The sequence below is a fragment of the Peromyscus californicus genome, unplaced genomic scaffold (assembly GCF_007827085.1).
Source record: "Peromyscus californicus insignis strain IS unplaced genomic scaffold, ASM782708v3 Scaffold_12__1_contigs__length_115047231, whole genome shotgun sequence".
Classification (NCBI taxonomy): Eukaryota; Metazoa; Chordata; class Mammalia; order Rodentia; family Cricetidae; genus Peromyscus; species Peromyscus californicus.
The window spans coordinates 44,767,229-44,791,294 of NW_026294413.1; the positions used below are offsets into that span (position 1 = coordinate 44,767,229).

The 24,066-nt window shown below is 42.6% G+C and overlaps 1 protein-coding gene across 3 annotated transcripts in view; it reads right to left on the reverse strand.

Annotated features, from left to right (window-relative positions):
* Positions 1-24,066, reverse strand: part of Vwa8 (von Willebrand factor A domain containing 8) — a 411,314-nt gene that overhangs the window by 96,948 nt on the left and 290,300 nt on the right. For all 3 annotated transcript variants that reach the window (XM_052732663.1, XM_052732664.1, XM_052732662.1), the window contains 3 exons: positions 13,195-13,303; positions 11,436-11,574; positions 8,004-8,203 (listed from right to left, as the gene is read on the reverse strand). In XM_052732663.1, coding sequence (XP_052588623.1) covers positions 8,004-8,203; positions 11,436-11,574; positions 13,195-13,303 — 448 coding nt within the window. The remainder of the gene's footprint in view (positions 1-8,003; positions 8,204-11,435; positions 11,575-13,194; positions 13,304-24,066) is intronic.

Sequence of the window (24,066 nt, forward strand, 5' to 3'; positions counted from 1 at the left end):
GGGGAAAAAAAGATAACATTGAAGAGTGCACTCTTACATAACCCTAAGTAAATTTTGTTTATTCTTTTCATAGCTCCAGGTTCAAGTAAGAAAATATGTACATGATAGAAAAATGGGTTAGCAAGAGTATATGACCATGTAAAAACTTAGCTAGTAGCAGATGTTTATCATCTTGAAATTCACTGAAGTTGAAGTGAGGCTGGACAGAAAGACAGAGAAAATGATTGGAGGTACAGGAAGAAAATGGAGGCCCTTACTCCAGAATCTGGCTTGAAGCTGCTTGCTAGATGGTAAGTAATCAAGGATTCCAAGTATACCACAGCACATTATGTGCATGCATGGTGCATACACACCCTCTCTAACATACAATCATGCACACACACAGTTTTAAAAGAAAACCAACCCCCTAAGAACAACAATATAACCTCCCCCACTCCTGTTTTGTTTAATATTGGCTTGCCCTGAAATGCTTTTCTATGAAGCCAAGGATGTGGCATTATCTGAGTGGACACCTTGAACTAGAACTCAGGTTGCAGGCAGTGGCAGTGTTGAGCTATATCTCTACCCCGCCACCCACAAAACTTTCGTTACTGTTGCTACAACAACACACAAACAAGGTTTTTGTAGCGTCCTTTAGAGCTGTGTATCTGAGGGACTAGGCATCAGGCAGAGCCCTGGCAGGCAGGCAGACAGGGAAAAGAGGCGCCAAGAGGACTCCTGTGCTTTTTTTTTTTTTTTTTTTTTTTTTTTTTGGTTTTTCGAGACAGGGTTTCTCTGTGTAGCTTTGTGCCTTTCCTGGAACTCACTTGGTAGCCCAGGCTGGCCTCGAACTCACAGAGATCCGCCTGGCTCTGCCTCCCGAGTGCTGGGATTAAAGGCGTGCGCCACCACCGCCCGGCTCTCCTGTACTTTTTACTTCGACATTTCTGATGTCGACTTCTGGGTTCTTTTCCCTCTGTACCACAAAGGCTTGGTGGGCTCCCCCTCCCCTCAAGGGAACTACTTGGATCAAGGAACTTTTAGAGCTCCCACAGGAGGCTCCTATGGTGGGAACCAATAAGCTTACATGTCTTTGTAACATCCAATTTTACCTGTGATCACTCAAGTAGTCAATTCTGAAGGAGAAAGGGGACTCATGCTCGCTCTCTCTCTCTCTCTCTCTCTCTCTCTCTCTCTCTCTCTCTGTCTCTCTCTGTCTCTCTCTCTCTCTCTCTCTCTCTCTCTCTCTCTCTCTCTGTCTCTCTCTGTCTCTCTCTGTCTCTCTCTCTCTCTCACACACACACACACACACACACACACACACACTCCTTGCCTCTCAGTAGACTCGGATACCATCCCCAGGATCCCTCCCTACCCTGGGGGTGTCTCAAGAAAGAAAATAAACCCTAAGTATTGAACTTATGACTAGAACACATGAAATAAGGATTTAAAATTGACAAAGCTAGAAAAAAACTAAATAACATCAGGGACTACATGGAAGTTTGTTCTCCTAGTTAAAATATAAAAGCGAGCCACAGAGTAGAAAGGACATCTACCAGGTAAGCCTCATTGTCCCCAAACAGTGCCTTTTCCCTTCTTTTAATTTGGGTCCAGTTGTCCTAGTCAGGGCAAGTTCTTAGGAGAAAAAGTCACAAGGCACCCAGTGATAACAGACACTTTATAAGATGCAGAAAACAATAACATAAGGTATGTTTGCCCCATTATGCCATAATACCAATTAGATAGTTCATATTTAAAGCAAGGGAGAATACAATCATGATTTAATCCTGGCTTCTATCATGTAATCTGGTCAGAGAAATAAAAAGAAATATAAAAATGTATTTTACAAGACAATTAAAAAAAAGATGTATTTAATTATTTATTCATTACGTATACAGTGTTCTGCCTGCAGGCCAGAAGAGGGCACCAGATCTCATTACAGATGGTTGTGAACCACCATGTGGTTGCTGGGAACTGAACTCAGGATCTCTGGAAGAGCAGCCAGTGCTCTTAACCTCTTGAGCCATCTCTCCAGCCCCTTTACAAGACATTTTAATTAAACCACAAGAGTTAAAACAATATTTATTTCCACCACAGAGTTTACTGCACACAACATGTTGATAAAACTCCTACTTTCCCACAAATAACACCTGTGAATGAAACTCCCTGAAAAGCAGCTGTGTCTGTCTGTCAACAAAACTCCTGGAAGGAATATGTGTGTCTGTAGAGACTGACAGACAGACTGGACTCTCAGTACTGTGGAGAGTCTGGAATTTTGTAGGTTCAGAGGCTAATTACTTTATCGTGGGCTAGTTTTGGCTTTCTAGACCAGCTACTCCTTGTCCCACTCTGTATCTGAACTAGTATCTCATGACAATAATAAAAACCTCTTAGAAGCGATTAACTTAGCAGAATCCTAGCTTTCACTAATCCAAGAGCTTAGAACGTCATCATCAGGTAGCCTCTAGACCTATAGAACAGTTCCCCCTATATCACTGTTCCTGCCTCTCTGGTGTACCCACCAATATATTTTAAACTTGCCTTGATTTATGACTTTCATTGTTCTGTAACTTACGAAACTGCTTCCACATTGGAACATGGAATTTGAGGGAGCCTAAACCTATGTTCCCAGGGCATGGTCACTCATAATGGCTCCAGAATCAAGTATCTTTTCTTCCCTTTAAGATGAGAGCTGAGGTTTTCTACATTGACATACCCTAAAATTGTATCATTCTGTATAAAATAATAATTCTCCATTAAGAACTTACATTAGACATATTCTTTAGAATAACATCTAGAACAAGAAGTCTTATTTAGTTGGACAGTGGTGGTGCACAGACGAATCTCTGAGTTTGAGGCCAGCCTGGTCTACAGAGCAAGTTCTAGGAAGGCCAAGGGTACACAGAAAAACCCTTCCTCAGTCGGGGGCGGGGAGGAGGAGGGAGAATCTTGTTTAGTGATATTTGGATGCTTTGGAAATGGTGGTGAGAGCAAAATTTTTCTTCTGAAAACGTAAAAACAAGGGCTGAGGACATAGGTCAGTGAGCAAGTGAAAAAATCAGAGGTTTGGTCCTTAGCAGCCAATCAAAAGCCATAAAAGCCAGGCATGGTGGCTGCCTGTAATTCCAGCATTTGGGAAGTAGAACTGGAATTCCTCAGGCAATCTAGCCAGCTAGACCAGCTGAACCTGTGAGCTTTGGGTTCATGTGAGAGACCCTGCATCAATATGTAAGGCAGAGTGGGATCGAAGAAGACACTTGCCATCAACCTATGGCCTTGACACATGCATACACAACAATAATTAAAAAGGAAAGCATAAAAGTTAAGAATTTACAGGGTCTCTGTTCTAGGTTAAATTCTTTTTTGAGTAGCTTTTAATAGAGAAAATGTTTCTTGCATGATAAATACATACAACTTTGTTATAAATCCTCAGCTCTTGAGCAATCTGAGATTAAGGGAAGTCCTAAAATAAAGCGTCTCCCCTAAAAATGAAGAACAGGCAGATGATTAAACAGAGAGTTCAGTGTAGTTCCCATTTATCTTCCTTTTCTAGGTTCTAAAACTTGTATCCTCCTAACTGGGCATACGTGACCCGAGCACCGTCCCTGCTAAGCGAGACACACACACACACACACACACACACACACACACACACACACTTCCTAGCACACACATCCACAGTCTGACTGCAATGCCCTGTGGGCTGAGAATGAGCTCTACCAACACTTGGCAGCATGAAGGAGTTCTGTGGCTCCATCCTTTTAGATGTTAATGGGTTCCTTCTGTAAATGACTAATGATATATTCTGCCTGTGCTTAAAAATAGAATCTCACGTCACACATGAGTGCAAGAAACTGTGGCTTTGGTACTGCTTGAGGTGGGGGCAGGGCAGAGAAGCAACTGAGCCAGTTTATGATATTTGTATCTGACTGGGAGAAGAGTAACCTCTGGATGACCTCCATGCCCCAAGTCTGAAACACTAACTGCTGTGCAGATGTAATAAATAAGCCCATGGGAACAGGGAGGGGAAGGCCTTTATTTTTAGTTTTCCTGTCCTCACTTAAGATTTTATTTTAGCAAGGAATTTTCGAACAACTTTTCCAACTAACCAGGAGGATGCATCTACAGCAAAACTTTATTTTAAAATAAGGGACAGAAGAAAGAATGGAGGGCAGCCCACAGGTTTAACCCACTTGTTAAATTTCAGAGCTTTGTGGTGCTGGTAGTGAAGCCACAGGTCTAACACCCTGACTTTACCATGTTATAAACAGGCAGCTGGAATGACCCCTGTGAGGAGGGGAGGGACGGGCACTTGGAGGAAGCATACAGATACTGCGAGGTCTGCTCAGGATGCAGAAGGCAGACAGGATCCCAGAAGGCCCAGGGGGCGTGCTGTGGAAGGCAAGCACAGTTCTACACTGAAAGTCCTATTTCCTTGATGAAAGACATTGTCACTGAACAGAGAATTAGTCTACAATGTTGCCAAACAATGGGGTCTTTTGAGAAGTAAAATATGAGCCGAGCATCTAAAAACTCTAATAGTTTTACAGAATTTGTATGTGTAAATTTATGTTAATGTGACAAGTTGAAAATCTGATGGAACTGTTTGAATAAATACTTCAAATTTTGAGTCGCATCCAAATTTGATTAGCTTATTAAATTCAAACTCACCCTGACAGGTGCTTTCTATGGTGGATTCTTGTGCTTGTGAAAACAAATCAATGGCATTGATAGTTTATAGGCAATCTATAAAGCAAGAGCCTCCTTCCAATTTGCTGGAGAGAAACTTGCATAGGCAACATGTGGTTTGGGATGAACTCTGCATCCAGTAGACGGCAGTGGGAATAAATCATGAAAACTAAACAAGACAAAAACAGCAGGACTTAGAATTGTTTTGGTGAGAGCTAAAGTGTTGATTTCTTCAGTGAACTAGGGACACGCTAGTTAATGTTCTCTTGATTAGCTATATTATAAAAGTATTGCTTCTCCATGCATGCACAGTGTATGTACATGTGTGTATGTGTTCCTGTGACTATGTGCATGTGTGTGAAGGCAGGGGTGTAGGGGTGTGTGTGTGTGTGTGTGTGTGTGTGTGTGTATATGAGGGAGAGGGACAGCCAAGGTTGATGTTGGCTGTTTTCTTCTATTGCTCTCCACTGTAGTTTCTGAAGTAGAGTCTCTCACTGGACACGCTTATCAACTTGACTTAGAACACTGGCTGGCCAGTAAGCAGCAGCAATCTTCCTATGACCTCCTCAGTGCTGGGAGTACCAGCATGCACTGTTGTATGAAGCTTTTATGTGGGTTCTTGCCCCCCCTTTTGAGACAGGGTCTCACTATTTAGCCCTGGCTGTCCTGGAACTCTTGATGTAGACCACCAGGCTGGCCTTAACCTTATCTCTGCCTCTGGAATGCTGGGATTAAAGGCATGTGCCACTACATCTGATTAGGTCTTCATGCTTATTGCAACAAACACTTTATCTACTGAGTCACCTTCTCAATGTTAAAAGTATTGTTTCTTTAGAGCACACTGTTCTTTAAGCACAGTTAATAGCACTGCACTTGTTTAATATTTGCCGAGTGCGCAGGCCATAAGAAAAGATGTATCAGTAGCGAACGAGTGGGTGAAGTTGAATTCTGCTAGGGCTGATCCAATTGGCTGGTTCTCAGTCCTATCACATACTTACCGGCAAGAATCAACTCTCTAAGTCTGCTTTTCCTCAATGCAGATATGGTGAACAGTAACTCATTGGGCAGCTGGAAGACAGTAGTGGAAGACGGCGGATGTCCTGCTCCTTCTCCGGACACAGTGAGCACTCACTTACCTTGTAGGACACCTCACTGCCTCCTAGTCCCCCACTTCACCAGCCAGCCTGCCTCAGTTCCTGCTGCTGACGCTTTCTCATCTCCATAACACCTTGGTATTTCAGTCTCTCAGGGCTCAGGCTTGGGCTTTTCTCCACACACACTCACTTCCTTGGTGGCCTCTTTTAGTCTCATGACTTTAGATAAATATGCCAATGACTCTCAAGTTTCTATTTCTTGTTCTCACCACGCCCTGAACTCTGTGCTCTTCTCCTACTTGGTAGCTTGGTAGAGGTATTTTCCCAAGTTCCTGTCTAAGCTGACGCCTTCCTCGTCTTAGGTGATGGGAACTCCATTCAAATTGCTCACCCCCTAAATTTTGACATTGCCTGTAACTCCCTCTTGCCCCATGTCTGCTCTGCTAGGAAATCCTGCAGGCTTGACCTTCAAAACGCATCTACGTCTACACTCACGGAGGACCTTCAGCCTCCGCCAAGCCACCAACATCTTTTGGAGAGCTCACTGCAAAAAACTCTTAACTGTCTTCCTCATTCCGCCGTATCACTCACAGATAACACGGAACAACCAATGAAACCCCTTTACAATGGGACAGACCGCTTTCCCTGCTCATCCCCTCCAACGCCTTCCCTTTTCACGCTTAGGGCCCGGAACCTTCCCATTGCTTCCAAGACTCTGCACAATCTGCTTCCCACCACCCCCTCTGCCTCACCTCTTCTCACTCTCGCCCTCATCCAACCATTAAAAAGGAAGAGGGGATGCTCTAGCCTCTGCAATTCAGAACTTACCACTCCCTTCACCTACACTTTTCTTCCAGGTTTCCAGTCTCCTGTCCACTTCCATCAGCCTGGTCAGGCCATCCTGTCTGCCTGATTTTAAACTGAATTCTCTTTCTCTTGATTCTTACTCTCTAAGCTAAGATATCATTGAATTAGTAATTTATTTTTTCTTATTGTCTATCCTGGACCAGATTATAAACTGAGAATAAAAAAAAATATTTGTTGTCACCGGGCAGTGGTGGCACGTGCCTTTAATCTCAGCACTCGGGAGGCAGAGACAGGCAGATCTCTGAGTTTGAGGCCAGCCTGGGCTACAGAGCAAGTTTCAGGACAGCCAGGGCTACACAGGGAAACCTTGTCTTGAAAAACCATATATATATACACGTGTGCTTTTTTTTTTTCCAAAAATATTTATTTATTTATCAGTTCTATGTGTATGTGTGTGCATGTACATAAATTTATGTGTCTAATGTTCATGCTATAGCCTGTAGAGGTCAGAAGAGGACACTGGATCCCCTGTACCCAGAGTGCCAGGCAACTGTGAGCTGCCCTATCGGAAACGGGACCTCTGCAAGAGCAGTTAGTAAGTGCTCCTAACTACTGGACCGTCTTTGCTGTTTCTTGCAGTATCCCAGCAGTACAGACAGGATTAGTAAAATGAACACTGTGCCTTGTACAACACCTGGTAGATATTAGGTAGAAAATAGGCACACAAAAACAGACCACTTTCTGCTGGTATAGTGCAGATTAATTAGACCTTTAGAATTTCCACTAATTGACACATAACTGGTCTTTTGATCTGTGTCATCTGTTTGGAATTACTTTCAGCCTGATGCTAGCTAGACATCTGGACTTTTCACTAGTGAGATCTTAATTTACTAATCCATAAACATGATGGATAGAACTTGAGCCTTACTAGACACACAAGGATGCCAGCACATTTCATCCGGGGGATTTCTGTGGCTATCTCTGAAGGCTGTCATTTACATCCAGATAAAATGTTATCTCCTCAGAGGAGAAACCTTGGTGCTCCTTTTGGTTCCATTACCCTCCTAACCGACTTCATCTCCATCACCCTCTCTGACATCACCTGCTGCTACACAACCTGAAAATGTAATGCTTATTTTCTGGGTTACTAGTTTTCTGTCTATCTCTTTAGAGACTGACAGTTTCTTAACTGTCAATGGTGGTAAGGTGGAAAACTGACCAGTGACCTCTTTCCAGACTTGCGAGTTGTGCTCAAGTCTCTACAGAGAGGAGACAGGAGTCAACCTTTGTGGTATTGGTACAGTACAACACCCCGGCCTTCCTGGATCTTTATGAAACCACAGGTTTTCAATAACAGCTGACGCCACTTGACTTTTCCTTCACAGAACTCACTCTTCCCACACTGGTACCTCGTGAGTGCCTGATGTACCTTACCTGTGCCTCATGCAGAACAACTTGACCCTTGAGCGGACTTCCCAGTGGTGCTACTGTCAGAAATGGTCGCCAGGCACCACTGACCATTCTTGGGAAGACGTCAAAGAAGTCCACAAAGAAGCCATTTTTCCCAGTTAAATTCATAAAGTATAAGGAGACGGGATTACATGCAGCTACATACAGAGTATGTTCCTCATTTTCTGGAATGACAGAAATGTATTAATTGTGCAGTTTCCAAACAGTTTTCTGATTGGCTAAGAGTTCTAGCACCACCAAGTCTTGAGCCTGAGCTTGGTCAGAAGCTCAGCACATGGCCTTTAGGTTTGTTAGGCTGCAAAGACCCCAAGAAGCAACTCTGCTCCTACCCTCCACGTAGACAGAGTGACACTGTGTAATACAGGGAAGTAGTACCTATTCGGGCTCCCAAATAATTCCACAATGTCTGATGATAACTCCACTAAATATCTGACTATCTTCAATGTCAGGAAACTTTTCATTGTATGGAGCAAAGTGTTCTGTGATCCAGTGTTTTCCTCTATTGTTCTTTCAGAAACACTTTATCAACATCTTCTATCCTCTAAGTTTTCTTCTTTTATGTAGTTATTAGGTCATAGGATTTTCTTGCTATAAATAAGCAATTTGGTTTTTAAAAAATCTGAGCCCTGTGGTCTCCCTTTCCCAAGCTATGGTAATGGAGATTTAACTTAAGCAATGAGCATGCTAAGCAAGACCTCTATCGCTGAGCTAAACCCTCACAGCCTAGCTCTATGGATCTTAACTTCCAATCTAATATTCATGTCTGAAAACGTCTTATGCCCTCTCTCTTCACTCTAGGTACCTGCCTAGCTCTAGCTTCTAGAACATATTCCAGTGCCTCTATATGTTTCAATCACCTGCAGAATGAAAATGCAGGTTCTCAATCTGTAAAGCTAGTGTGGGCTCTTATATTCGGTGCTTTAAGCAAGCCCCCAAAGATGCCAAGGCCTCTGGCTTGAGCAGCTCTCCCCCTTGGTCAACAGGGCGAGTCTCAATGTGAACACCTTGAGAGAAGAGACCGAGCTGCTTTTGTCTGATGAGAACTTCCAGCGTCACCTGTGTATCACTTATTTATTTCCCAGCAATCCTATGTCCTTAACCCCAAATGGAGATAAAAAGGAAGATGGTAAAATGTATTAAAATTTGGGACAATCCAAGAAGACCTGGATCACGTATGTATATGAGCCAGATCTAATATTTATACAAATATGCCCAAAATATCAGAGCTACAGTACATAGATATAAACTATTAATAGTACATAAAAAGATATGTTAAATTTAAATAAATAAACTAATATCTACAAGGAACACAGCCACTAGGCTGGGCACAGTGGCACACGCCTTTAACCCCAGCACTTGGGAGGTAGAGACAGGTGGATCTCTGTGAGCCTGAGGCCAGCCTGGGCTACTGAGCTGTGCTGGTTTGAAAGAAAACGGCCCCCAAATGAAGTGGCACCCCTAGGAAGTGTGGCTTTGTTGGAGTAGGTGTGGCCTTGTTAGAAGAAGTGTGTCAGTGTGGAGGTGGGCTTTGAGGTCTCATATATGCTCAAGCCACACCTAGTGTCTTAGTTCACTTCCTGTTGCCTGCACAAGATGTAGAACTCTTAGCTACCTAATTCTCCATCACCATGTCTGCCTGTGCACCACCATGTCCCACCATGATGATAATGAACTAAACATCTGAACTGTAAGTTACCCAATTAACTGTTTTCCTTTCTAAGAGTTGCCATGGTCATGGTGTCTCTTCACAGCAATAGAAACCCTAAGAAAATAGCAAATGCCAGGCTATCTAGACATAGTGAGCCCCTGTCTGAAAAAGGAGGAAAAGGAAGAGGAGGAGGAGGAGGAAGAGGGCTGAAGAAGATATATTATTATTATTGTTATTAATTTTTTTTAAATAGTGTCTCACTATGTATCCCTGGCTGTCCTGGAACTCACTATGTAGACTAAGCTGACCTTGAACTCACAGAGATCCGCCTGCCTTTCCCTCTGGAGTGCTGGGATTAAAGGTGTGTGCCATCACATCTGGCTTATTATTTAAGAGGTGATATGATACTGTGCTGTAGCAGTTCCAAGTATCAGACAGAAAAGTAGAATTTGTAACTTAGGGGCCTTTTAAATGTATCCATTATGAGCAAAACTAAGTTCAAGTTAGCGTTTTTATGAGCATTTTCCTGTTAAGAGGGGCAGTAAGGGATACAGTAGGAACTCTGACAGAATGTGCACCACAGGATTATTAATTGTGCTCATATTACAGGCATTAAGTGCTGTTCGGTCATTGGCTCAAACACACAGATATATAATTCACTTCAATTCCAACCCCAAAAGTGCTCTTTTCTGACAAATGCAGACTAGGCTTTTTAAGAAGAGAGAGAGAAAAACAAAGGGAAGAAAACCAGTTTGCAACCGTGGTTCACTCTGACAGGAAAGGGTTACATTTATCAGGGAAAGCAAATGAGCCCTTTTCAAGGTTATCGTGACTGCCTGCTGGAGCTACCTGGAATACTGCACTCAGAACAGAGGGCAAGAGCAAGTGTGAGAAGTGCTGCAGGTGATTGCTGGCCCCCACAGGCAGGTCACTGTGCACTCACAAGCGCCAAAGTTCAAACTTCATCTTGGTCTCTTAAACATTCTTTCTCTTTACCAGTGAATGCCACATGTCCTGCTAAGAGTGCAGATCCTTACCACAAACCAACCATCCAATCCCCCAAGTATCTGAAGGCCTACAATAGCTGACTTGGGGAGTGAGTAATATCCGCACAACTTAAAGGAACAAAAGCAAGGTGCTGATTTCTTCCTCAGTAATTTCCATCTTAGGTAAATTCATGACTCCCCTCTCTTCCCCCAGCTGCCACTTTGTTACTTTAGTAACTGACATCAACGGAGGAGGCACTCCAGTGCAAAGGTGTCCAGGATCCACTGTACGAACTAGGCAGTAATGGCACCAGTCCAGAAGTCCAGAAGCCCACCGCTCCCTTCCCCTACCTGCGTCCCAGACCATTAAAGGTTTATTGATGGCAAGTCACTCCAGGCCTCACTGCTGTGCTTTAGGAAACCACCAAGCTGGAATTCGAGCCTCCCTCCCCCAAATCCAATGTTTTTCCCTTTTTCTTCTTCCCTTCTATTTTGAGCACAGGCCTGGGTGTGTTTAACTTTGTGCTACACTGTAATGAGAAACAGACATATGCATACCAACTCAGCAGTGCTTATGTGGGGTCCACCATAGCATTTTGTGAGACTATTAGAGGAAATTAGTTCTCAATTATATATAATTGCTATCCAGATCCACTAAATCACCAAGTCTCTCACAGAGTTCTGGATGCCTCAGGATTATTTTAATCCCTCTGTGTTTAAATCAGTGCAGGAGGAAAAGATCAAAATTAGAAATGGATGTACCATGTGATACAGCAATGTCGCAGATTAAATTAACTTCATCCAGTGGGAACCTCCAAGAGGCATATTCTTCAGTGAAGTTTAGGAATCTTGCTTCATGTTTTTCTATTGGGTACTCTTCCATGTTTGCAAGTACTGGACCCTACAACAGAGTGACAGTCTTAGAGAAGATGTTTGCGTGGTCACCAAAACAGTTCTTTTAATACAGAACGCACAGTTCAGTATTTACTACCTCGACATACTCCACTTTCTCATACTTGAAACAGTAAGAAAACCACATACTTCCCTTCATGTGTGCTTTCATACATACTAGCTCATTAAATTTCTCACTTGCTTTTGTTTTAATGGAGCACACCATGTGTAAAGCACTATAAGATTTCTCATGACTACATTTCTTCCTAAACCAAGAACCAGCTCTGACCTCCAAATAGCAAGACCCAGCATTGTCCAAACCAGCAGAATAACTTATAAGTTAACAAATCAGGATCTAATATATTTCCATTGTGAAGGAGGATTGTGAAATCATTATACTGTAATGTGATGGTGGAAATGGGCCTTTTAAATGAAATGTTAAAAGAAATGTGACATTAAAACAAACCAAAAAACCCTCAATTGACTGATAATCACTAGTGCTACTAATGAAAGGTGGAATATTTCATATACAGTTATAATCATTCAATATAAAGATAAGCAAAGGAACAAACTTAATATTGTGAATATCAGTTCTGGGTAGCTAGCTGTGACCTCCCGGAAGAACCCTATGGCACAACTAAACCTTCAATGACTGACTTGCCTGCCCTGTAGTCCTTCATTAGTGAAGATATCTGGACTACATCGGTGTCCACGTCCCCTCCTATCTGGAGTGTACCCAGGAGACTGGAGAGTCAAACTGTATCCTTCTCAAAACTCTGAAAAACCACTGCAGGAAGTGACTTAGGCTCTCTGATCACTCTTTGATGACATTTGGTGGGGGGACAGAAGAGAGGGGCAGCTCTGACAAGTCCCTGCTCCCTGGAGGGAACAGCAGACTAGGCCTCACTCCCTGATTTTCTAAACACTACTTTGGTGGAAGAAAACATCTTTTTTCTGTACCACAACTGTTATTGTGTTAAAAATGGCAGAATGTTGTAGTTACAACAGAATCTCCAGTGAGCACAAAATCTACCATATATAATTTTCGGTCATTTACAGGCCTGTTGACTGTCCTGTCTATGTAGATCCCCGAAGTGGGGATAGCAGCAGACAGAGAGACATCTATTCTGAAACAGTGAGTCCAGTGTGCCCCCCGACTTCTCCTCCTGCTGCTTCTTAATGATTTTTTAGGTACCTGACTGCCCAGAGGGGAGCTCTTTATACTTGAAATGCTCAGAATGATTTTGATGATAATTAATGACTATTAACCCTTTCCCTTTCATGGGAAGACAGTATCAACAATGTATGGCTAAAAATTAAAAAAGCAAAACAATTTAATGGTGCTAGCAAACACAAAGTAAAGACAAATATCACAGAGTAACCTTTTAAGGAAAATATACAATATACACGACTGACTCCCTGAAACCCAAGATTGGCTCCTAGAAGTTCTGTTTGGCCAACAGCAATGGCCTACATTAAATTCCATGTGGGTCAGACTGACCTCTAAGTTGGCACAGAAGCTAAAGAGCCTAGCACTTGGTAAGTCATTCCTCAGACTCAGGGAGTGTATGTACAGAATATTTGAAAAGTTTGTAAGACAACGTTAAGAGGAAATAATAAGGATTACAACCTTTATGTCAATGTGAGATGTTTCGACTGGACACAAGATCTTTTGCATCCCATTTCCCGCCTGACCAATTATCCAGTAGCCCATGAACGTCTGCTCTGGGAGAGGCAACCTGTCAAAGATAATTGGAAAAAGTAAGCATTTCCCCCCCATTATCAAGAGTCTTAGTTAGGGTTACTACTGTTGTGATAAAACTCCATGACCAAAGCAGGTTAGGAAGGAAAAGGCTTACTTGGCTTACCCTTCCATATCACTGTTTATCATCGAAAGAAGTCAGGACAGGAACTCAAATAGGGCAGGAACTTGGAGTCAGAGGCTGATGCAGAGGCCATGAAGGGTGCTGCTTAACTGGCTTGCTTGGCCCGCTTTCTTATAGAATCCAGGACCATCAGCCCAGGGAATGACCCTACCCAAAATAGTCTGGATCCCCCCCCCCCCCATCAGTCACTAATTAAGAAAATGCCTACAGGCTTGCCTACAACCCGACCTTATGGAGGCATTTTCTTAATTGAGGCTCCCACCTCCAAGTGCTAATACTTCAGGCATGTGACACCGTACGGCAAGTTTCTATTTCTTTTTGAGACACAATCTTGCTGTATAGTCTTGGCTGGCCTAGAATACACTATGTAAAACTAGGCTTGCCCCTGGCTTGTGACACTCCTCCTCCCTCCGTCTCCCAAGTGCTGGACTTACAGACACAGGCAGTACTACATGACTTACAGACACACAGTACTACATGTGGCTTAAGCAGTTTTGAAGGAAAGCGATTCACATACTAAAGCAAATACGGTAACAATAAAGTCTAAAGTGTCAAGCAAGCCTGGGATAAAAGCCTCCGCCCTTTATCCCAAATCTTTAAAAATGGGACCAGTGAGCTGTCATTTTCATTTAGCCACATTTCTTATTCATGATAGGACATAACAACAACAAAAATTCAGAGTTTAAAGTTCTTGATGTGGCCATAACTCAAAATACGTTTTGAAAGAGTATGGGGGTCATTAACAGAGTACATATTTGTACTTACAAGTTATTTGTTTTCAGTAAAGTTGTGGTCGGACATGCATTCCTTTAAGTAGAACTATATAGCTTTGATTACTCTTTGCACGAGACCAAGGATTAAACATTCTGGTCAAGAATGCTTTTTGTCGCTTTGAAACATAAGAGGAAGACAGAGACCTCCTTACAGTGAGTGTCTTTTAAGGCATGTGTATCATACCTTCCTTAAAAGGACACATTTGAATAAGTTATCTAAAACATATTTTATGGGGCTGAGATGACTCAGAGGTTAAGAGCACTAGGTGCTCTTACAAAGGACCAAATTTAGATTCCCATCATCCACTTTGGTTCACAATCGCCTCTAACTTTAGTTGTAGGGCATCCAATGCCCTTTCTGACCTCAATGGCCACTCCCTCCCCATACACATCAATGAAAATATATAGATAAATCTTAACAAAATCAAAAAATACATTTTAAGTACCCAGACCATGACCTTGATTGACAGCGGGAGGTGGCTGGGGCCATGACGAATTAGAAGACTATGATGTGTGCTGTGGAACAATCCTTTCTACATAATGAATATGTATTACTCTCACTGGTTAATAAAAAGTTGACAGGTCAGTAGCTGGGCAGGAAGTTAGGCAGGAAAGCCAAACTGAGAATGATGGGAAGGAGGGCAGATTCAGGAGACGCCAGCCAGCCAGCCACCAAGGAAGCAAGACATGTAGAAAATGAAGTAACAAGCCATGAACCACATGGCAAAACATAGCTAAGAAATATGGGTTAATTTAAATGTAAGAAGTAATTAGCTAGTAAAAAGTCTGAGCCATTGGCCAAGCATTTATAAATAATATAAGCCTCTGAGGGGTAATTTGGAAGTGACTGCCAGGTATAATTGGGCTTATGGGACAGAAAGCTCCGCCTCCAGTTACGGATGTGTTCTTTTAAATAAATTAGTAAAATGTGTTTCTGTGTTAACAGAGCAGATCCCCTAGATTGGGATCTTCTTCTCTCTTCTAGTTTAGGGAACAAACTGTATTCTTCAGTGTTTCTCCTAAGTTCACTGGTCTCCAAATATAGAAGGAGAAACATAAGGAGACACATTAATTTCTTTCTTAGCACAGTACTGGTGAATGCAAAGAGATCTTGGTTTCATTCTTAGTTCTCTTATTAACCACTTATGAAAAATTGGAAAAAGGATGCCAGCTAATGTCTCAGTATTAATTGTGTCATTTACAATGAAAGGCTTGATCTATAAAGTCTATAAGGCTTGGAGCATCTGTGACAATCAAGTGAGAGGCATCACTGTAGGTTAAGGGCTTGCATTGCTCTGGTTCTCTGGAGCGATTGTGATCAATCAGAATGAAGATATCACTACCTGCTGGGCGGTGGTGGTGCACACCTTTAATCCCAGCACTTGGGAGGCAAAGTCAGGAGGATCTCCAGGTTTGAGGCTAGCCTGGTCTACATTGTGAGTTCCAGGACAGCCAGGGCTACACAGAGACACCCTGTCTCAAAAAAAAACCAAAAAAGAAAATATTTGTACCTACCAATCAGATGGGTCCTTTGATCAATAGGTATGCTTTTTTAAAGAATAAAGGGGCTCTAAATAATCCCACTTGTTTGAAGCCAATGGTTTCACATCTTGATCTAGTTACAGAGAGAGAACTGCTTAATAAAAAAATAACCATTGACTGATAACCCAGCATAAGAAATGGATCCAGGACTGGGGATATATCTCAGCTGCACAGGCTTGCCTTACATGAGCAAAGCTCTTGGCTTGATATTCAGCGTTTGAAAAGAAAACTAATATATTCACTAATAATTTTTATAAATAATATCAGATGCCAATAAGAAAAAAAATTCATCCGTTTGAGAAAAGGTAATTTTTTTTAAAATTCCAGTTCCTACTAACAATACCAGGGATGTTCATAACTCTGCTTAGAAGAAGTTGAAAACTCATTCTAAATAACAGTCATGGAACTCAAGGCCTGCCCAGCTATCTGAAAAAATAGCTCTGATTGGCTGGCAGAGTATGGGATGGACCTGTGGATAGTCCATATAAACTGCATCCAGAATCACACAACGACAATATTCTTCTATTGGCAATACTGACTACTGCTGCAGACACATTGGCAGGTATCCTGGAGTTGCACACATTGACATCATCCCCATTCCCTGCTTGCTCCTGGATCCTGACTGTAGTTGGGAGACCACAGACCCTCGTTCAGTTCCCATGAAGGCTCTTAGAAGCTGTGGGGGATAAAAGACCATTTCTAACTTTCTTCCCTCCAGTAAGTTAGCAGTCAGAGGAGGGAGAAGCATGAGCTTGGAGTATAAACAAGCTTTGGAATAATCAACAAAATGCTGGATGGGTGGGTGTACCCCGGTAAGCAGTTTGCAAAAAGGCCTTCTTTTCCATTACTGAAATGTGGCATCCAACTCTGAGCAGACTTAAGTTTTTATGTTTGATTTGATTGACACAATAATGACATTTTCCATGATTTTAAGATTATGTCATGGTGCTGTTGAACTGTTTTAATGTCCTGGTTGGAATGATGTCTGGGCTTGATTTTAGCGGGGAGGAGCATGAACTCAGGGTCTATAAATAGAATCACTTTTTATTTTCAGTGCCATTCATGAATTTATGTGTTTTAAAACAATGATGTATTTTAGTACTTGTGTTGTGATGTTTCTTAATCCCTTGTGGAAGCAGTAACAAAGATCTGAGACTAAGAGTTTTGAGTAAGAGAAAGGTGCATATCAAAATTATGACTTGGGTCAAATTAGAGGACTTGAGTTATGTCAGAGAAAGGAAAAAGATTTGCTTTTTTAAACACACAGATAATCCATAACACGATGCATCTGGACACCAAAGTTAGGTAACAAAGTCTAAAGGACATGTAAGAGCTCTGTCTCAGAAAAACTTCCAAAAAGAGGGGGCTGGTTCTTAAAGCACATGTTCTGGCAAATTTCTGCCTTCTCTGAACCTTTGCCAGTGCTATTTCTGGAGTCTGAAAGAAAACACATGAAAAAGATTTGGATCTTTCTAGGGCCATTATGCAACTGGGAGTTGTTGACGTACCTATTATCAACAATTCCTAAGACATTTCCTTACCACAAGAACTACTAATGTTCATGGAGTAAGGAAATCTTGAGGGTAGTTCCACCAACTCAGAAACTCAACAATTACCACCATCCTTGAGAAGAAAGAGAGACACTCCAATTTTACTGGCCTTACTCATTCCTACATCTTAAAATCTTTCACAGACCATTCCTGACAAACACTCTCTGCTTGGCTCTTACCCTTTCCTCATAGTCTAGGCTAACTTGTAACTCAGCCCTACTTTGAACTACTTTTTGCTATTCCCTGAACATGTGCATTTTAATGCTTCTCCAAGCCATTTCCTCTTTCTAGAATTCCATTCTGCTACCACCTCTTCAATGAGTTATTCCTCCCTCATGGAGATTGGGTCTCATGGAGCTAGCTTTGAATTCATTATGGAGCAGAGGATGGCCTTGAACCCTAATCTGACTGACTCTACTTCCCAGGGATTTCAGGCATGTACCACCACATTCAGCCTGGAGATCCTTCTCCTTAAGCTGCAATCCAAGTATTATTTGCCTTTGAGTCCCTCCTCATATTTCGTTCTGGGGCAAAAAATCAATCAATCAATCAATCAATCAATCAATCAATCAATCAATCAAGTGTTTTGCCCTTCTGGGTTGCCATACAAATTTATACATATGAACTCTGAAGCGTTTTATAAAGTCTGTAATTTTCCAATTTAAGAGTAGAGAGAATACATTTTTAGAAAGAATATATTGGAAATGAATCTATGAAATTTTTTATTTTTTCCAAATAAAATAAAAAGTCAGCCCAAGGCTGTGTGGGTGGCATATTGCCTATAATCTAGCAGGAGGAGTCTGAGCTAGTTTAGGCTATCTAGAGTCTTAGAGAGAAACCTGGGCTATATATAGTAAGGCCCTATCTTAAACACACACACACACACACACACACTCTTACATACTTGAGTCATATGCTTAACAGAGAAAGCAAGCCCATTCAAACGTATGCTAGTAGTAACGGGTATTATTATTAATTCTCAGTAGTGCCCTCCTTTGCCAAGAACTTCAGACTCTCTTTTCCTGACGGCTCGCTCACGAGTCGCTGGCAAGCTTACATTGTTTTGCTAAACACAGTGTGTACGTGAGTGAGCTTGTCTGTCTTCCTCCTCTGTTCCTGAGTCTACATTTAGTTGTTAGTTTCATTTACAACGTGTGCCTCTGCCACCCGGAGCCTGCCGAGGTCACAGAAGCGCAGTCATCTGATTTGTGTGAAGCTGCTATTTTTGGCTGGCACTTCCCAGTACACCTCCTGCTTTCCAGAATGACCCAGCAGTCTCTCGGCAACTGTCCTGCCTTCCTCGGGCCAAGGCAGATGCTGACAGCTTGAGCCACAGCCTCTGGCTGCCCTCCTCCTCGCGGATGCTGCCTGACTACAGTTCTGGATCCCGGCTTTACACTTCATCCTTCTTCAAGTTCCACAGGGGAAAAAATGCCTTCTCTTTCTCTGTCATCCGCTCTATCAACCACATCTTAGTCGTTTCAAATCCTGTCTTCTTTCCTTTGCTAATCATCTCCAAGGAAGCCTGGGAGTGCAAACTCCAGCCACCTTGACTTCCGGGAGTGTAGAAACTTCCTCAATGTCCCCCAGGACAGACTCACAGAGGGAAGACCCTACTGAGAACGAAGCCCATTCACTGCCAATAGCACTTGTTTCTGATTCAGTAAGTTGATGGTTCATTGAGTAGGGTATAGGCTTTATTCAATGAGTAAGAGTTCATTTAGAGTCCACTGATTGGCCACCTCATTCTCTCACTATTGTCCTTTCCCATTGCCAAACGCCACTAGGTCCTCTACCAACAAAGGGATTTCTGCAGCTGCTTCCTAATGAGACCTTGTATGCTCGGGTCTATCTATCGTGCTGTCTATCATGTTTAGAAAATGAAAAGAACCTTTTCTGTCATGAACTTACTGCTGGCTCTTCGGCCTCAGCCTCATCACCCTGCATGCCACCACTTCACCCTGCCAATCACGGAGTACTTGTACCTCAAAATACACCCATTTTCCTTAGCTGGGGGCCAGCGAGATGGCCAGTAGGGGGAAGGTGCTTGCTGCTAAGCCTGATGATCTGACTTTTGAGTCCCAGGACCCGCATGGTTGAAAGAGAGAACTGACTCACCCTAGCAAGCTGTTGTTGACCGCCACACACACTCTGCAGCAAGTTTGTAAGAAATAAAACGTAATTTTAAAACTTAGCCAATTTCTCTGCTTGAGCTGTTCTCCCCTCCTGCACGTGTCCAAGAACACAGAATAACATCGCATGCCTTCAGCTCCTTACCTTCGTGGACTCTCCCCGGGGGCAAATGCCTTTTCCTGGTGACAGCTACAGCACGATACACACCACTTGTTCCTTCACTACTTTCTTGCTTAACTGTGACCTACTTGAAGACAACACTGAGTCCTCCTCACCTTTGGAGTTCTTACCCCCATACAGTGCACCCTGCCCCAGTCCCTCAGCACTTAGGAAGTGTCTGTTTAATGAGTTAGTAATTGGTTACATCAAGACTACCAGTATTTTGACCTATTTATTCTCTCTTCTCGGAGGCAAACTGCCATTGGCAAATCTTCCCCATTGTGCTCTGAGTACCTCTTCACACTGCTTTCACTTAGAGGAATCTCAACAAGGATGCAGTCCACTCGCAAGCAAATGCGAAAGGGGCTGCAACAGGCTTTGGTGGAGGAGTTTCTACCTGGCCAGGTGACAGGCTTTCATAAGACCTCACTTACAAAAGCTTAAGGGATTAAGAATAATTATGTGCCGGGCAACAATTGCTGTGGATATCGCTTTGTATAAATAAACACTGATTGGCCAGTAGCCAGACAGGAAGTATAGGCGGGACTAACAGAGAGGAGAATTGAGGGAACAAGAAGACAGAGGGGGAGACTCCACCAGGACAAGGAAGATGTAAGGTACCAGTAAGCCACGAGCCACGTGGCAAAGTATAGATTAATAGAAATGGGCTGAATATAAGAGTAAGAGCTAGACAATGATAGGCCTGAGCTAATGGCCAAGCGGTTTAAATAATATAAGCATCTGTGTGTTTATTTAATAAGTGGGCTGTCAGACTGCCGGGGCTTGGCGGGACCAGGAGAGAAAACGCTCCAGCTACAAACAGTGGCTCACACTTTTAATCCCAGCACTCGGGAGGCAGAGCCAGGCGGATCTCTGTGAGTTCAGGCCAGCCTGGTCTACAGAGCGATATCCAAGACAGGCACCAAAACTACATGGAGAAACCCTGTCTAGAAAAAAAAAAAAAGAATAATTATGTAGACTACTTAAGATGCATACATCTCAAAGATTTCTCTGTAGACTGGGCACATTTAGCTATTCTTTTTCCCATTTCCATAAAGGAATTGAAACAGCTACTCATAATACAGCCGCCAATCACACTACAGCAAGAGACTCTAAAGCAAAGTCTGTGAAAATGTAACTGGTTAAAGAGCTGAGAATAAGTGACTGAGTGCTCTGCCATGAACGGGGCATCTTTATCAACACCTCCCACCCCCCTCTTCACCAAGTTCCATGATTCTCCAGAAAAAGAGGTGAAAAGAATGTAAGAGTCAAAAGGAAGAGGAGAGCTGTGCAATGCTGTCTTCTGGACATGACATGGCTGCTGTGCTCATGGAATCATAGCTATGGTTACCTGCACAAGACGAAGCCAACCAAAATTCCAGCATGGATCGGGTAGGAGCTCCCAAGGCTCCACCGCATCTGAGGAGCAATTAGCAGTAGACAGCTGCCAAGGGAAAAAAAAACTATAGCTACTAGAGTAGGTTGCCCATACTCCAGCGGGTGGATGCACATTTACAAACATATGGACGACATTGACTGGACTTAATGGGTTATTCAAAAGGAAGAGAGATGGCTGGATATAGTGGTGCACAGCTTTAATCCCGGGCACTGGAGAAGTAGAGACAAGTAGATCTCTTGGAGTCTGGAGCCAGCCTAGTCTACATAGTGAGTTTCAGGTCAGCCAGGGCTAAAGAGTGAGATCCTGTCTTATAGAGGTGCATGAAGTCAGAAGGGTTATGTGCTACAGTGACTTGGGGGCTGAAAGAAGAATCGAACGTAGATATGATCATATTTCATTGTATACACTCATGGAGTTCCAAAACAATAAAAAATTGTAGGCCTCCCACATCCACTCTCTCCAGCCAGCCAGACGTGCACATCCTTCTCTAGGGTCTAGAAGGAAACAGAAAGCAAAACAAGACAAAACCCTCCTCAAATTCATGTGGAACCACAAAGACCAAGGATAGTCAAAACAACCCTGAGAAAGAAGAACAATGCTGGAGTGATTACCATTCCAGATCTAGATAGATTACAGAACCACAGTCATAAAAACAATAGGATACTGGCACAAGAGCAGACCTGTAGACCCAAGGAACAAAACTGAAGACCCAAACATGAGGAGAAATAATTACAGCCATTTAATATTTGATAAAGGTGCCAAGAATGAACACTGGAGAACATAAAGTATCTTCAGCAAACGGTGCTGGAAAAACTGATGTCAACATGCAGAAGGATGAAACTAGACCTGCGTCTATCACCTTGCACAGAAATGAACTCCAAGACCTAAATGCAAAACCTGAAACAATGAACGTGCTAGAAGAAAACACAGCCAGTGCTCTACATGACACAGGACATGTGGGAAAGGACTGTCTGAAGAGGACTCATTTACCCAAGAATTAAGGCTGACAATTGGCAAGTGATACTTCATGACACTAAGAAGCTTCTGCACAGCTAAGGAACAATCAGTCTGGTGAAGAGAAAGCCAAAAGCACGGGAGAGAATCTTTGCTGAATATACATCTGACAGAGGACTAATACCAGGATATATAAAAGAGGTCAAAAAATAAGACAAATCAAAACAGTCAATTAATTAAAAAAAATGTGCCTGAGATCTGAATGGAGAAATCTCAAAAGAGGAAAAAAACAAAAAAACTGGCTAAGAAGTATCTCAAAAGATGTTCAGTGTCCCTAGCAATTAGGAAGATTTCTTTGAGCAACTTTGAAATTTCATCTTACCCCAGTGAGAATGGCAGAGAACAACAAAACAATGGACAGCAAATGTGGGAAAAGGAACCCTCACTCATTGTTGCTGGGTCCATTCACTGGTCCAACCACTCTAGAAATCAGTGTGGGAATCCCCAAAAACCTGAAAATAAGTCGACCATGAGACCCTGCTATACCACTCCTTGGAATATACCCTAATGACTTGACTCCACAGATACTTGCTCAGCCATGTTCACTGTGTCTCTATTCCCAATAGCTAGGAAGTGGAAATAACCTAAATGTCCTTCAGCTGATGGACAGATAATGAAAATGTGGTACATGCACACTATATAATACTAGTCAGCTGTAAGGAAAATGAAATCATGAAATTTGTAGGTAAATGGATAGAACTAGAGAAGATCATACTGAATGAGGTAATCTAGAATCAGAAAGACAAATGTTGCACATCCTTTTTTATTTGAGGGTTTTAGTTCCAAACCTTCAGATACAAGCTTAGTTCTCACCCCTCGTCTTTGCATCAGATGAAGACCATTACAGAAAACCACAACCAAACCAAAATGCACTCTATGGAGCCCAGCCCCAAGAGATACAGCTACACCACCACACCTGCAGCTAATGCTCAGGGATTACTGTGGAAGAGGGGTCAAAATGGTAAGAGTTGGAGGAACAGGGAGTTTGCCGTGAGACTGCTGTCTTCTAGAAATGCCAGAAACTACACCTATTAAGTCTCACCAACATGGCTGCCTACACACTAGCTGAACAAGGATGACAGCAACAGTCATGCTAACATGGATGGGGCAAGTTCAGGAGGCCTGAACCCTAGACAAAGAACTAGAGACAGCCAAGGAATGCTGAGGGTGGGAGAAAGCCTTCCCCAGGGAAGGGCACACCAACTGGTTAGCCAATACCAAATGATCAGCCCTGAAACACACATACAAGTAACACTATGTGGACTGCACAGATTGTATTTATGTATTCTGGAATATACACACGTGCACGTGTATATAACAAACAATTAAAGAACAAAGAGGCCATGAATTTGAATGAGAGCGGGGTGGGGGTGCACTGGAGGGGTGGGGGTGCACTAGAGGGGTGGGGATGCATTGGAGGGGTAGGGGTGCACTGGAGGGGAGGGGGTACACTGGAGGTTGGAAGGAAGAAAGGGAAGGAGCAAATATACTTTCAAAAAGTATTTTAAAAAGTTAAGTAATTCTGAGATATCATCATAAGACCTTAGGCATTCTGAAAACGACTCTTTTATAAGTGAAAACAGACATGCAGAGTGGAGTTCCTTATCTTAGAACTCACAGTCAACACTGTGATCTTATTTGTAAAAATAACCCGTCTCCCCCCACCAAAGCAATCACTATATAAAAGGAAACACAGCACCTAATACTGTGGGGAAAGAAAAGGACAGAGAACATTTTTGCTCTAATGAGATAAACCATGAATTACTGATCATTCCAACCCGAAGAAACTGAACTAATGCAAAAACACACCTGGCTGGGATGCTCTTTCTGCTGCTTCTCATACTTTGAAGACCCCACAGCTGCTCTGTTAGAGAAACAATGGTTGCTGTCGACAGTCCAACTTACACAGAGTAAGTCTTTAAAGCAGGAAATCAAATTTAGACAGAGATCCTTTCTTTCAAAGACAACTCCAAAGGAAATCCCAAGAATTAGTCATTTCTAAGTAGATGGAGCTGCTCTCTCTGCAGGTACACATACCCAGCACTG